This window comes from Vulpes vulpes, chromosome 1 (genome assembly GCF_048418805.1).
Source record: "Vulpes vulpes isolate BD-2025 chromosome 1, VulVul3, whole genome shotgun sequence".
Classification (NCBI taxonomy): Eukaryota; Metazoa; Chordata; class Mammalia; order Carnivora; family Canidae; genus Vulpes; species Vulpes vulpes.
The window spans coordinates 141,441,612-141,454,435 of record NC_132780.1 but is presented as its reverse complement, the minus strand read 5'-3'; the positions used below and the strand labels follow the sequence as shown (position 1 = coordinate 141,454,435).

Here is a 12,824-nt window from a genome sequence, read left to right as displayed (position 1 = left end):
GAGGGAGAAGCAGGCTCCATTCATGCAGGGTCTCCAGGATCTCTGTGTATGTCTCATGAATAAATACATAAAATCTTTTTTTTAAAAAAAGAAGAGAAAGAAAGAAAGAAAGAAAGAAAGAAAGAAAGAAAGAAAGAAAAGAAAGAAGAAAGATCTGGAAGGATAGGTGATGTGCAGTTCAGGGGCCACTGCAGGTGGTTTGCGCTTCTCACTGCAGCAAGAGGCTGGGGGCTGGGATGGGGCATTGGGGCAGAGACTCCAAGGTCAGTAACTGGCAAACCATGGGTCCTTTGATCCTTTCTGTGAGGGCAGTAGTTTGGCAGGCAGCAAGTCTCTAACAATAAAAATGATTTGAATCAGAACATGTTTCAGGCAGGAAGCAACTCACCTGTGGCCATAGTCCTCAGCCCTCTTGGCCTCACACCTAGGAAGGTCAGTTCATTTCTAGGATCTGCTAACTGGTGTGGGTGTTGGATTCTTGGTCCTTGAGACACCTGCACTGCTACCTTTGGAGATCCCAGTTTGGGTGAGGCGATGAGAGAGCAGGCTGGGACCCTGTGAGCCCCTAACTTTGCTCAGTGCTCTCTCCTCTGATGCTGCTCCTTGGAAGCATACTCCACACAGTCCCCAGGGAGGGACTGTTTTGCCTTTAGCATCCCTGGGACTGCACATAAATGTCAACAGCGCCCTCTAGTTTTTGTAACAGTCACACACTCTTCCCTGGAAGGAAGGGGGTGACGCCCCAAGAGCTACTGGGACCCCTCTTTGGTACCGGGGAGGTGATTTCCACCCCCGCCCAGATTTTCTTGGCATAGAAACATGGTGACACATTGGCCAGTGGCATGGGCTGTTTATTATAATAATGCCCCCAAATGAGGCAGAGAAGACAGGCCGGGAGGGGTGGTTAGCAGGCAGGTGTGAGCAGGAAAGTGGAGAGCCTCCACAGTCATTGGGGAAGCTATACTTAATCTTGGGTAAAATATACTCAGAGAGAGAGAGAGAGATGGAGAAATGCAGCTGCCAGAAACTGGCTGGGGAAAAAGAGAAACACTTTGGGCTGGGAGGGAGGGCAATGGAGGGCCTGAGGCTGGAGTAAGCATGTCACCTGGGGCCCAGGTGCCACTACCTGGAGCCCATTCTATCGGCAAAGACTGCTCAGCCAAGAGCAGTGAGGAGTCTCCCGCTCTTGGGCCAGAAGCTCCAGGGTGGTGGTGGTGGGAGCCAGGCTCTGTGGCCCCTCTATCCCCACATGATTGTCTGCAGCCACTGTGGGGAGAAGAAGAGATCCAAGGATGGGGAGTGGGGGGTGGGCAGGATGGCTGGGGGAGCAGTGGGCGGGGGCAGCCGTGAGTGGGGATGCCAGAAGATCCTTTCCGTGTACCTGGTTCAGATTCAGGTGAATATAGCCGGTATTCTTGGGGTCCATGGATAGAAAGTATGCTGTTTTGGAGAGAAGGCAAGGGGAGGGGTTTGGGAGCTGAGTCTGGGGTCTGCAAGACCCACTCCCAAAGAGGTAGGAGGTCAGAAAAAGCGTAAGAAGCTATCCCTTGCTGCTTCCCAGCTAGCCCTCAGCCCAGGACAGAATTCATGATAACAACTCATGGCCTTGCTATGAGACCTATACTGAGTGCTGTGAACTCCTGTGTTCTGTACCTCTGTCCTATGATGGTGCTACTGTTATTGCCCACATTTTATAAGATGAGAAGAGAGGTCAGAGGCACAGAGAGATAAATGACTTGCCCACGGACGCCTGGGTGGCTCAGTGGTTCAGCGTCTCTCTTTGGCTCAGGGCATGACCCTGAGGTCCTGAGATCGAGTCCCACATTGGGCTCCCCACAGGGAGCCTGCTTCTCCCTCTACCTATGTCTCTGCCTCTCTTTGTGTCTCTCACAAATAAATAAATAAAATCTTAAAAAAAAAAAATGACTTGCTCAAGGCCCAGAGCCAACAAGTGGAGCTGGGATTTGAACCCAGATCATCTGTGCTCTTAAGAGGGGGTGGTTAGGGAGCAGGGCTCCTCATGTGCAGGTCTCTAGCCCAGGGTGGGGAGTGGGCAGATGACTGACTCACTGAACATGGCCTTCAGCCTCAGGAAACAGCTGATGAAGCTGTCAAAATCCACGATCATGTCCTCATTCGAATACCTGGCCACCAGCACCTGTGTCACCTTGTTACTCAGCTTGATGCCTGGGAGAGAGAAAGCGGAGGGGGAATCTGGCCCTCTGACCGCTGCTTCCCCCCGCCCTCAAACCCTCTCTTGACCCCCCTGCTAACCTGCTTTCTCAATGGCCAAGCGCATCTCATAGGAGTTCAAGCTGCCCGAGTGGTCCTCGTCACACTCTCGGAAGATGTCCTGAAGGGCGACAGGTGTGGTAGGGCTGTGTGCGTAGTGTGGTCGTTGAAATAATGCAGTGCTCTACTATAGTTAACCTACAAGGCCCACCCATGAACCCAGGTTGCCTAGTATTCCTGTATCTAATGACTGGAGGGGGCCTCTGGCAAGGGAGAGGGTTGGAAACTGAGTCAGTGGTCTCAAAGACCCACTCCCAGCTGGGGCCTCCTGCGTGAACCCTTTACACTGGCTGATGCCTGGACTATACTGGTTTCTAACTCTTTTGACTAACCAATGTGCCACCACTTCAACAGATCCTGCCCTGTCCTGTGTGTGTGGTACGTGTCTAGTCTGGGGCTCTAGCATCACCCTTACTAATCCCCATCATTCTTGAGGATCTCTCTTTTCCCTGCCATAAACTGCCCTTTCAATGTTTTTTACCGTCCATTTCTTGATTTTTTTCCACAGGATCTGGAACTCAGGAAGCCCCAGCTTGCCAGAGCCATCTTTCTGGGGGGTGGTCAAGGATGCCAGAGGAGAGAGTGAAGAGGGCCTCTTGGGGTCAGGGAAGCAGAGGGGCTCACCAAGTGGGGGCCATGAGACCAGAGGTTCCTGTGTAGTCACTAGGGTGATAGCCAGAACTGGGATCTTTTGCTACCTCAGAGCCTAATCCCCTCCCAGTAGGAAGGAGGGCATGGCTGGCCAGAGAGAGGTGGCCACCTGGGGGGCAGGCTTGGGAATGGGGGTGGGGGGAGAGCGCTGGACAAGAAGATACATCCATGAGGTTGACCATACAGCGGCACACGTCTAGGCCGAAGCCCTGGGTTCTGAAGTTTCTAACTGTGAGGGAAGGAAGGGACAGGAAGAGAGAAGGAGTGAGCAGAGCCTTGTAGGGCACACAGGGAGTGGTCAAGGTGAGGCACAAGCAGTAGGGGAAAGGTTTCGAGGCAGAGTTGGGGGGGGGATTGGAAGACTCACGTTTGGTGACCACTTTGTTGAGCAGCTTCTGTAACTCATACATGCCTATCTCCTTGCCCTAGGAAGGGGGAACATAAACCCCTGCTCCCGCACATTCACCCTGTCCACCTCCTTTGGGCACCCTGCCCTCAGCCTCTCACCTCTCCTCCTGCCACGATCTCAAACAAATGTATGAAGTCCTGATCTACGTCATTCTCAGAGAAGTGCTCCTGGAGGGAAAGCAGTGGGAAAGGGTCCCAGTCTGGAAAGTTCCTTCACACTCCCCAGATGCTTCCTCTGATTCCTCGACCCCACAGCGTCCCCTCACCTCTTGAAGTAGCTCAGCATAGTTGGCTTCATCCAGTTCCCTGAGCAGAAAAATGAAGGAAGTCTTGGGGGTTATCCAGGATCAGGGAGATAGATTTTAGAGGGGTGGTTGTGAGGAGATCGTGTCATGTATCCGAAGCCTCGGTTTCCCTAACTTAAAACAGGGGCAGAATTGGGGAGGACCAGATGACTGCCCCAGCTCTTGGGCAGGTGGCCTTGGAGCAGCGAAGCAGGGCTCCTCACCAGGACTCGCTGTGCTTCTCTGTGAAGACCCGAAGCAGGAAGTCAGCATCCTTGTGCGGCTCAAAGGTGGAGGGAATGATGACGTATTCCCCCGGAGGCAGCTGGAGATGGCTGCTCACTTCCCGTGAGTTAGTGAAGATCTCTGAGAAGCCATGGTCCTGATACTTGAGGAAGAAGTCCTTCTTGAAGTGAATATCCTGGACGTTCTGAAACTATATGCGCCTTGGAGGTGGGTACAGGGCTGGCTGGTAAAGAGACAGGGACCCCGAAGGGGAAGCCTGGCTGGGCAAGGCCCACAGGCAGGTAACTCCAGTATGATCTGCCCCAACTCCCACCCAGGGCCCCAGGGCACTGGAATCCTAACCAGTGGCCCCCAGTGGCCCTGAGAGCCCTAGCTGAATTCCACCCTTTGCCCGTCCACATGCAGCCAGAGGTGGGGTGGTGCGTGCCCGGAATCAAGCCCCACGTCTTCTGTACCTCCTTTGGGACCTAGGAAGAGAAAAGACAGGGAGGTCAGAGCCCCAGGATGGTGAAGGGGCTCAAACCTGTTCTGCTGGTAGAGAGAGAGAGAGAGAGAGAGAGAGAGAGAGAGAGAGAGTGTGTGTGTGTTGGGGGATGTTAAGGGCACTGGGACACTGGTGGGGGTGGAGTGGGGCAAGGGCTCTGATAGCTAAAAGTTCTAGTATTAAAATCAATAGTCCTGAAGTTTGGGAGACGCCTGGGGGGCTCAGTGGTTGGAGCATCTGCCTTCAGCTCAGGTCCTGATTCTGGGGTCCCAGGATCGAGTCCTGCGTCGGACTCCCCATAGGGAGCCTGCTTCTCCCTCTGCCTGTGTCTCTGCCTCTCTCTGTGTGTCTCATGAATAAATAAATAAAATCTTTAAAAAATAATCCCAAAGCTGTGGGGGCGGGGGGGGGGGGGCAGTGTGTGTGGGGGGGAGTTGCCAAATGCAGTTTGTGCAAAGTTTGGCCGGTGGCGGCAGCAGGGAGACTTTTACCACTGCAGGTGAAGGACAAGAAACCGAATCCCAGGAGGTGAGGTAATGTGCCCAACTTCACATGCTAAAGAAGTGAATGGGACGAAAGTCTAGGAAAGCATTTTCCAGAATGTGACCATTTTCCATGGAACACTCATAGCTTGCAGGAAGACAATAGGTGATTACCGAAATTGAGCGTTGAACACAAATACTTCTGTAAAAAGGTATGTTAAACCAAGATAACTAGGCTGTTCTCCTGTAGGGATAACCAGAACCTTTCACATGCTGATGCGCTGGCAAAGCTGGGGGCGGGGGGGGGGGGGGGGGGGGGGGGGGGGGAGTAGGGCGTGTGGTCTCTCCCGAAGGGCCACATCTAACCTTGGAAATATCTGAGGCATGTCTGGAGTCTGTTAGCCTGGTGGGCTCACAGCCTAGGAGGAGGGTAGCGCTTGCGTCTCTTTTTGTCTGGTACCGAACCAGTGGAGACGGGACTGGGGCCTGGCACGCAGTGGGTGCTCCACGACTATTTGAACAAATGGTCGTTTGTAGCATTTTGCAAAACACAATTTTGGAAGTGCTGCCTGGGATTTCCCCTGGCTGCTGGAGTTAGTGCTCTGTGTGGGATATCTGGGGGAGACTTGGGGATGGTGTGGGAAGTCTCAGAGGGTCTGGGAATCAGGACGCAGCCTCGGGTGTGTGAAGTTGGGCAAGTACCTCACCTCCCTTGCGCTCATGTCCTTTCTCTTCACGGAAGGTGCAAGGTGCGTTACTATTCGTGAGGCCTTTGGAAGGGTGTTGGAAGGGGTGAGGCCAGGAGAGGGAGCAAGACCCGCGGGGGTGGGGTGGGGTGGGGGTGGGGTTCCTGCTGGAGCACCCACCCTATAGATGACAAAGCCAATTGTCTGCAGCTGAGCTCCGTGGGGCCGTGCCCGTCGCCAGTTCTTCTGCATTAGGGCCACCAGGCAGGTGCAGATGACTTCATCGTCCTCTGGGTCGTCGTCGTAGTCGTCCTCTTCAGGGAGAGAGATCCTAAACTGGGGGTTGCTCCAGAATGTGTCTATGGAAGAAGCCGATCAGCATGGCTCTGCCCTTCCCGGGCTGGGTGGGCTTCCCAGCCCCATGCCTGTCTCCTCAACAGGGCCGGGTGGGATCTGCTGGGTCCCTGAGCCCCCCGTGGGCCCCCAATCCCCTCACCCACCAAGATGGTTCCTGCAGCCCCCCGCTGTGCTGCCCCGCCTCCAGCTGCCCTCATAGAAGGTGGTGTGCCAGTAGCTCTTGTAGTCTCCAGAGAGTGCATCCGGCGTCAGGTTGCAGATCTCCAGGAGGGTGAAGTTGCCCAGGAAGTCTTGGTAGGACATCCTGTGTGGATGGGGTGAAGGCTCGAGCCTGCAGCATCCCCAAGCCCCTAAGCTACCCACCCCCCCAGCCTCCCCATTGAAGGCACAGGTGGCAGGGTGGCAGAGGACATGAAGGGACAGGGCATGGGTGCAGAAGGAAGCCCACCCTCTACTGACCAGAACTCCCCATCCTCCTTCCTGTTCAGTAGCTGCCTCCGGGTGTCCAGGGCCACCTTGTCCCATTCGGAGGCGCTGGAGCAGAGACAGGCAGTGGAGGGAGGGGCTGGTTCAGGAGGCATTTTGGAACCCCCCCCCCACCCATGGGATTCCCTCATCCCTGATTGGCTGCCTCTGGGGGAGTGGGCCTGAGTTAGATAGGGAACCTAGTGGGGGAGGGGCTGGCCCTGGTCCACCTGCCAGCCTAGCTAGGCCTGCTGGGTGCTCTGCCCCTCACCTGAGAGTGCTGGTCAGGGCCACTCACTTGTCACTCCAGGCTCCATTCCACTCGATCCGGCCCCAGGGGTTCCGGACCCGAATCAGTGTTTCTGTCTTGCCCTGGTACCAGACCTGGTGGGAGGGGTACGGGCAACAGGTCAGGGGGGCAGGAGGGATTCTCTTCCTCCTCCGGTGGCTCAGGTGTGGGCACGGTTGGCAGACTCACCTCCTGGAGGTCGGTCACGGAGTAAGCATGCCCTCTTACCAGCATCTTTTGAGTCATGGTCTCCAACTCACTCTCGCTGACGATCTACAGAACAGAGAGGGAGGAAACAAATTCAGATGTGAGTAGGCCCGGGTTCAGTGTTTTTACTGGTATTTGCAAATAATTGCAGATTACCATGCAGTTGTAAGAAATAATCCTGGGAGGGGCACCCAGCTGGCTCAGCAGTTTAGGGCCACCTTCAGTCCAGGGCCTGACCCTGGAGACAGGGGATCGAGTCCCCCATCAGGCTCCTTGCATGGAGCCTGCTTCTCCCTCTGCCTGTGTCTCTGCCTTTCTCTCTGTGTGTCTCTCATGGATAAATAAATAAAATCTTTTAAAAAAAAGAGACACAGAGAGAGAGAGAGACAGAGGGAGAAGCAGGCTCCATGCAGGGAGCCCGATGGGGGACTCGATCCCGGGTCTCCAGGACCAGGCCCTAGGCTGAAGGTGGCACTAAACCGCTGAGCCACAGGGGCTGCCCTCTCTCTGTGTCTCTTATGAATAAATAAATACAATCTTTTTAAAAAAAGAAAGAGAGAGAGTGTGTGTGAGCGAGCGCTCACGTGCGTGTGAACAGGGGTAGGGGGACAGAGGGAGAGAAGCTTCAGGCAAATCTCTTCCCCTTGCCAAGCGTGCAGCCTGAGGTAGGTGGGATCCACCTGAGCTGAAATCAAGAGTCAGATATTCAACCAACTGGGCCAACAGGTGCCTCTGCTCCCTACTTTTAAAAAATTTTGTCATTTGGGGGCACCTGGCTGGTTCAGTTGGTAGAGTGTGCAAGTCTTGATCCTGAAGTTGTGAGATCTAACCCATGTTGGGTGCAGAGATTACTTAAAAGTAAAACTTCAAGGGGCATCAGGGTGGCTCAGTGGTTGAGCATCTGCCTTCAGCCCGGGTCATAATCCCGGGGTCCTAGGTCATGATCCTGGGGTCCTGGGATCGAGTCCTGCATTGGGCTCCCTATAGGGAGCCTGCTTCTCCCTCCACTCTGACTCCACCCCCTACTTGCACACTCTCTGTGTCTCTAAAAAAATAACAACAAAATAAAATAAAATCTTAAAAATTGTCATTTCAAGATTGTCACGGAAATGGAATCATACAGTAATGGAGCTCTCTTGGCTTTTTTCATTTAGCATAATTCCCTTGGGACTCATCCAAGTAGTTGAATGTATCAATAGTTCACTTCCTTTTATTGCTGAGTCATGTTCCATGGCATATGTGCACCACAGTATAAGGATTCACTCATTGAAGGACACCTAGATTGCTCTCAGTTTCTGGCTACGATGAATAAGGCCACTGTGAACACTTGTGTGCGGGCTTTTGTGTGGACATAAGTCTTCATTTCTCTGGGATAGAAGCCCAAGAACGAATTGCACGGTCATACAGTTGCACTCTGGGTTTATTTATTCATTCAAATAAATATTTGCTGGGAGTCTATTGCATGCTAAGCAGCACCCTAAGTCCCGGGGTTTCCAGCAGTGGATGAGCCAAGTCACCACCCTCAAACTGTGAAACAGGGGAAAACGGGCTGTGAATAACGAGGTTGATAAATAAGACCATTTCAGATCATGGTAAATGTTGAGGGGAAAATAAAAACAAAGTAGAGAGCAAATGATGTTAAGAGCAGCTGGTTTAGATTAGGAGGCAGTGAAGAGAAGCCTGAGGAAGGGGCATTTGAATTGAGATTGAATGAGAAGGAGCTCGTCATGCAGGGATCTGGGCAAAGAACCTTCTAGGAGAAAGCAACAGCAGGTACAAAGGCCATGGGACAGGAACAAATATAACTTACTTCGATGGAGCAGCCCATGAGGGAGGATCGCTCTACGGCCTTCCTAAGCATCCTCAACAGGTTCCGAGGGGGCTTCTGGAGTTGGATGGTATAGGTTACACCTCCGGTGAAGTCCTCAAAGCCCTCCACTGTACTGCCCCCCGATAGTGCTTCATAGGACCCATTCAGCCTGCAGACACAGAGAGGGCACTTTTGTGCTCCGGGATAGAGGTGTCAGCTAGGACATGGGAGGGTGTGGCAAGGGAAGAAAGGGATGCCCTGACCTCCCTCTGCTTTTTCCCCTGATTCCAGCTGCCCCCATAGCTGCCAGCTGTCAGGACAGGCTTGGAGGCAAGCCCAGGCTCAGGGCACTCACTTGGCATATGCCTTCTCTAGCAGGGCACTCCAGAACTCAGTGCGCTCAGCTGAATGCACGAACACCAGCTTGCCGTTCTTTGTGGGCAACCGGTCATCCACCACCACGTCCACCCACTGCCCAAACTGCCAAAACTGTGGGCAGCAAGGTGGACCTCAGTGGGGCTTAGGGCAGCTGTCTGCCCCACGCCTTCCTCCAAGGACATGCATGAATACATGTACACGCTCCCCACCCCCTGCCCCCTCACCCCCCTTCACCCCCACAGCCCCACACACTCCTTGTATAAGAACTATGTTCCATGAGTACCTCCTGGTGGCCAGGATCAGTGACGTGCCAGTGTCAGAGAGCCCACTCCCCAGAATGGCTCAATAGCGAGGGAAAGGCAATGAAAAGCCTGAACCGCTCCCCCTGCTTCATCTCCAGTTTCTGCCAGGGCCCCCAGAAAGACACCACCCACATTTTGACCTTGGCTGAACTTTCAGGATTTCTGAGGTTTTACAAACTCTTTCAATTCTCAGAAATGTTTTGATGTGGGGAATTTGTCCACATGTTGCTAAATTTAAAGAGTAGATTACAAAAATTATGTGACCGTGACTCCCAATGTCACTGTCTCTCTCTCTCTCTCTCTCTCTCTCTCTCACACACACACACACACACACACACACACACACACACACACACGTTTCCACCAAGAGAAGGAGGGGGAGAAAGAGAGAAGCTGGAGAAGGAGAGCTGCAAACTGATAACAATGATTTTCTTTTTGGGCTTTAAAAAATTAGCCAAATGATTTCTTTAGTGAGCAGATATATCTCTGATAATTACACAAAAACCCACCCTAATAAATGTCATTTTTCAAAAAGAAAAGAAAAAAGGGAACTTTATTTTTATTTTTTTAAAAGGTAACTTTAAAGCATAAATAATTCTTCCTCTTCCTCCCTCCCCTCTTTGTCTCCGTCACTCTGTCTCTGTCTCAGTCTCTCTCTCTCTCTCTCTCACACACACACACACACACACACACACACACACCACCACCAAATAACTTGGGCTTGCAAATCATCCTTCACCTGAAAATGGAAAATGCCAGCATAGTTTTTCCTGAAGCTCTGCCCCCTGGGTACCACACGGTGCAGCAGTTTGGGGCATGTGGTAAGGGAGCCAATGGCAGCCAGCAGCCAGCAGTCCCCTGGAAAGACAGGAAGGGGGTTGCCTCTCCCTCCCTCCTCTAGGTGAGTATGGGTCCCAGAATCCAAGCCTTAAAGGAGCAGGACTGGCTCTGTGGCCCCTCCCCCACAGAGACGCACCTCCCTTGGCCCTCCCGCTAAGAAATATTCTGGAAGGAATCTAGTAGGGAGAGACAGGGCTGAAGAAACAGCCTCTAGGGGATGATCCTCTTTACCTTTTCTATTAGGTAAGAGAGTCACAAGTTAGAGCCCGATGCTTTGGTTTTTGGATTTGGGGAGGAGGTATTTGGCCTTTGTCTTGCTCCTTGCCCTGAGATCTGCTTCTTTGGGGAGACAGCTAGTTTTCACCCATCCCCTGAACAAATCCAGTTACCTTCTCCTACTCCCCCTGCCTTCTACTTCTACTCCATGATTACATTGGTGTAGCAATCAAAACATCTCTCCCTGATGTCACCCACATAATACTGAAGCCCCAAGGGGCTTAGTCTGTACCCCAGCTGGGTCCCTAAGGCTAGGCATTGATGGGGGCATAGGGGCAGTATCCCTAGGCTAAGGTCATCCATTGCGATCTCTCTCCTGGGTATCTCGGATCTCACTGGGGGGGCTGTGGGCAGGGTGGTACCCGGAGTGAGATCCCGGGTCTGGGCTGAGGTCGCTAGGAAAGCTCCTGTGGCTACCTCCTGGCACCCGGGGTGCCCTTCGGGAGTGGCAGAGGGTGGAGAAGGAAGGTTAAGGACACTCCAATCCTCCATTGCGAAAAGGACACCTAAATAGGAAGAAGCCAGTTCTCCTGCAGCTCCATGAGCCACAGTCGCAGACATGGGGACTGAGGTCACCTGGGCTTCTGCCCTGCCCACAACCTGCCCTTTTCTCTGCCACAAATATGATAGAATCATCCCCAGAGAAAGCCCACCCTGCTCCTATTCCTGAAAATACAATGAAGGCTTTGGAGGAACCCCTCCTTAGGAAGGAAGCTATCCCTTGGGGCTGTCACAGGAGCCCGCGGGAGAGTCTAGTGCTTCTCTATCTGATACGTCAGACTGAGGAAGTTCTGGCACCTGCAGTGGCTTAAAAATATGTCCACAAGCTCTTTGACAATCCTCCCCTCAGGAGGGGGAGCCTAATTCCCTCCCCTTGGGTTTGGGCCAGATTTGGAGCTTGCTTCTAACAAATGGAATGTGGCGGAGGTGACTGTGTATGTTCTCCTGATACTAGGTGGTAAAAGGCACTATGGTTTCCGGGGAAACCGGCTGCCATGTTGTTTGGACACTCAAGTGGTCCCACGGGGAAGCCTATGTGGCAGGGAACGGAGGCCTCCTGGCCCGTGAGTGCGCCATCTTGGAAGCAGATCCTCCAGCTCCTGTGAAACCTTCAGATGAACCCAGCTCTGCCTCACATCTTGACTCCAGTGTCATGAGACAATCTGAGCCAAACCCACCCAGATGTGCTTCTTACGATTTACTGACCCACAGGAATGGAGATTGATAGATGTTTGTCATTGCTTTAAATCACTGAGTCTTGGGGAAAATTTATTGGGTAGCAACGGGTAGCTACTATGCCGCCTGGCTTACACCCAGACCCAGATAGCACAGGATGGGCTGGAATCACATTGGGGTAGGGCATGGGGTGAACAGACCTGACAGTCTCACTACCTTCTCCTCAGAAGGGGAGGTGCAGGGGAAGAGAAGAGATTATCGACCTAGCTCCCCAGCCTTAAAAGATATCCTGGCACTCCCCCCACCTCAGCCTTCTTCCTCAATTCACCCTCTCCCTCCACACAAGCTTTCTTTTCTTTTCTTTTTAAATTTATTTATTTATTCAACAGAGAGAGAGAGAGAGAGAGAGAGCGCGCCAGCGGGTGCATGCGAGCTCACAAGCAGGGGGAGTGGCAGGCAGAAAGAGAAGTAGGCTCCCCACTGAGGGAATCCTGATGGTGACCTGAGCCAAGGCCCATGCTTAACTGACTGAGCCACCCGGGCGCCCCACACCAGTTTTCCAGCTCCCCACTCACCGAGGACGCCTTGGCAGATGTCTGTTGGACTGAATCCGTTCACAATGAAGTGAGGACTGCTTGTGATTTGCTGCAGTGGAGGAATAAAGATTTTAGGGGGCCCAGGACATCCCCCCTCCCGACCTCCCTCTCACCATTTCTGGGGAAACCATTTCACATCCAGGTTCTAGGGGAAAACATGGCAGGGGAGGGGAAGGTCACCGGACCGGCCTGGCTTGGTTGTAGGATGTGATAGCAAAGGTCAGTGAGGGACTTTCCCAGGAGTTATCTGAGAGGTTTTTGCTTAAGCATGTCCAGAACTGTCCCCAGCCCTGATGGAGGTGGAGCCTGGCAGAGGGTCAGGATGGGGGGCCGGGGGATTTGGAGATTGCAAAGTGACTAGGGCATCATTACAAACAGCCCTCCCGCTCCCCCAGTGAGCCCATGCCTCCCCTCCCAGTACCCACACCGGGCCGCTGCCAGCAGATGTTCTGCACGTTTCTGGAGTTGGGGCCCAGATCCTTGAAGCCCAGGGAACTGGGTTCAGCAGGGAAAAAGGAGTCCTCGAACAGTTCTCCTTTCCTCAGACAGGCTGCTTGCAGGTCTTCAAAGTTCTGGTTATTGTAGTTCTGGGCGT

General features: G+C 53.1%; 1 protein-coding gene across 1 annotated transcript; it reads right to left on the bottom strand.

The window, feature by feature from the left end:
- Positions 1 to 833: 833 nt before the first annotated feature.
- On the bottom strand, positions 834 to 12,399 carry CAPN11 (calpain 11). The gene is given in 21 exon segments (XM_072732928.1): positions 834 to 1,266; positions 1,382 to 1,440; positions 2,071 to 2,187; positions 2,275 to 2,353; positions 2,774 to 2,842; positions 3,108 to 3,172; positions 3,311 to 3,368; positions 3,451 to 3,519; positions 3,618 to 3,657; positions 3,860 to 4,081; positions 5,204 to 5,208; positions 5,714 to 5,892; positions 6,034 to 6,194; positions 6,350 to 6,424; positions 6,654 to 6,739; positions 6,834 to 6,917; positions 8,662 to 8,830; positions 9,017 to 9,150; positions 10,081 to 10,199; positions 12,209 to 12,278; positions 12,343 to 12,399. Coding segments are annotated over 21 exon segments (1,905 nt in total). The 5' UTR covers positions 12,361 to 12,399; the 3' UTR covers positions 834 to 1,239.
- Positions 12,400 to 12,824: the final 425 nt, after the last annotated feature.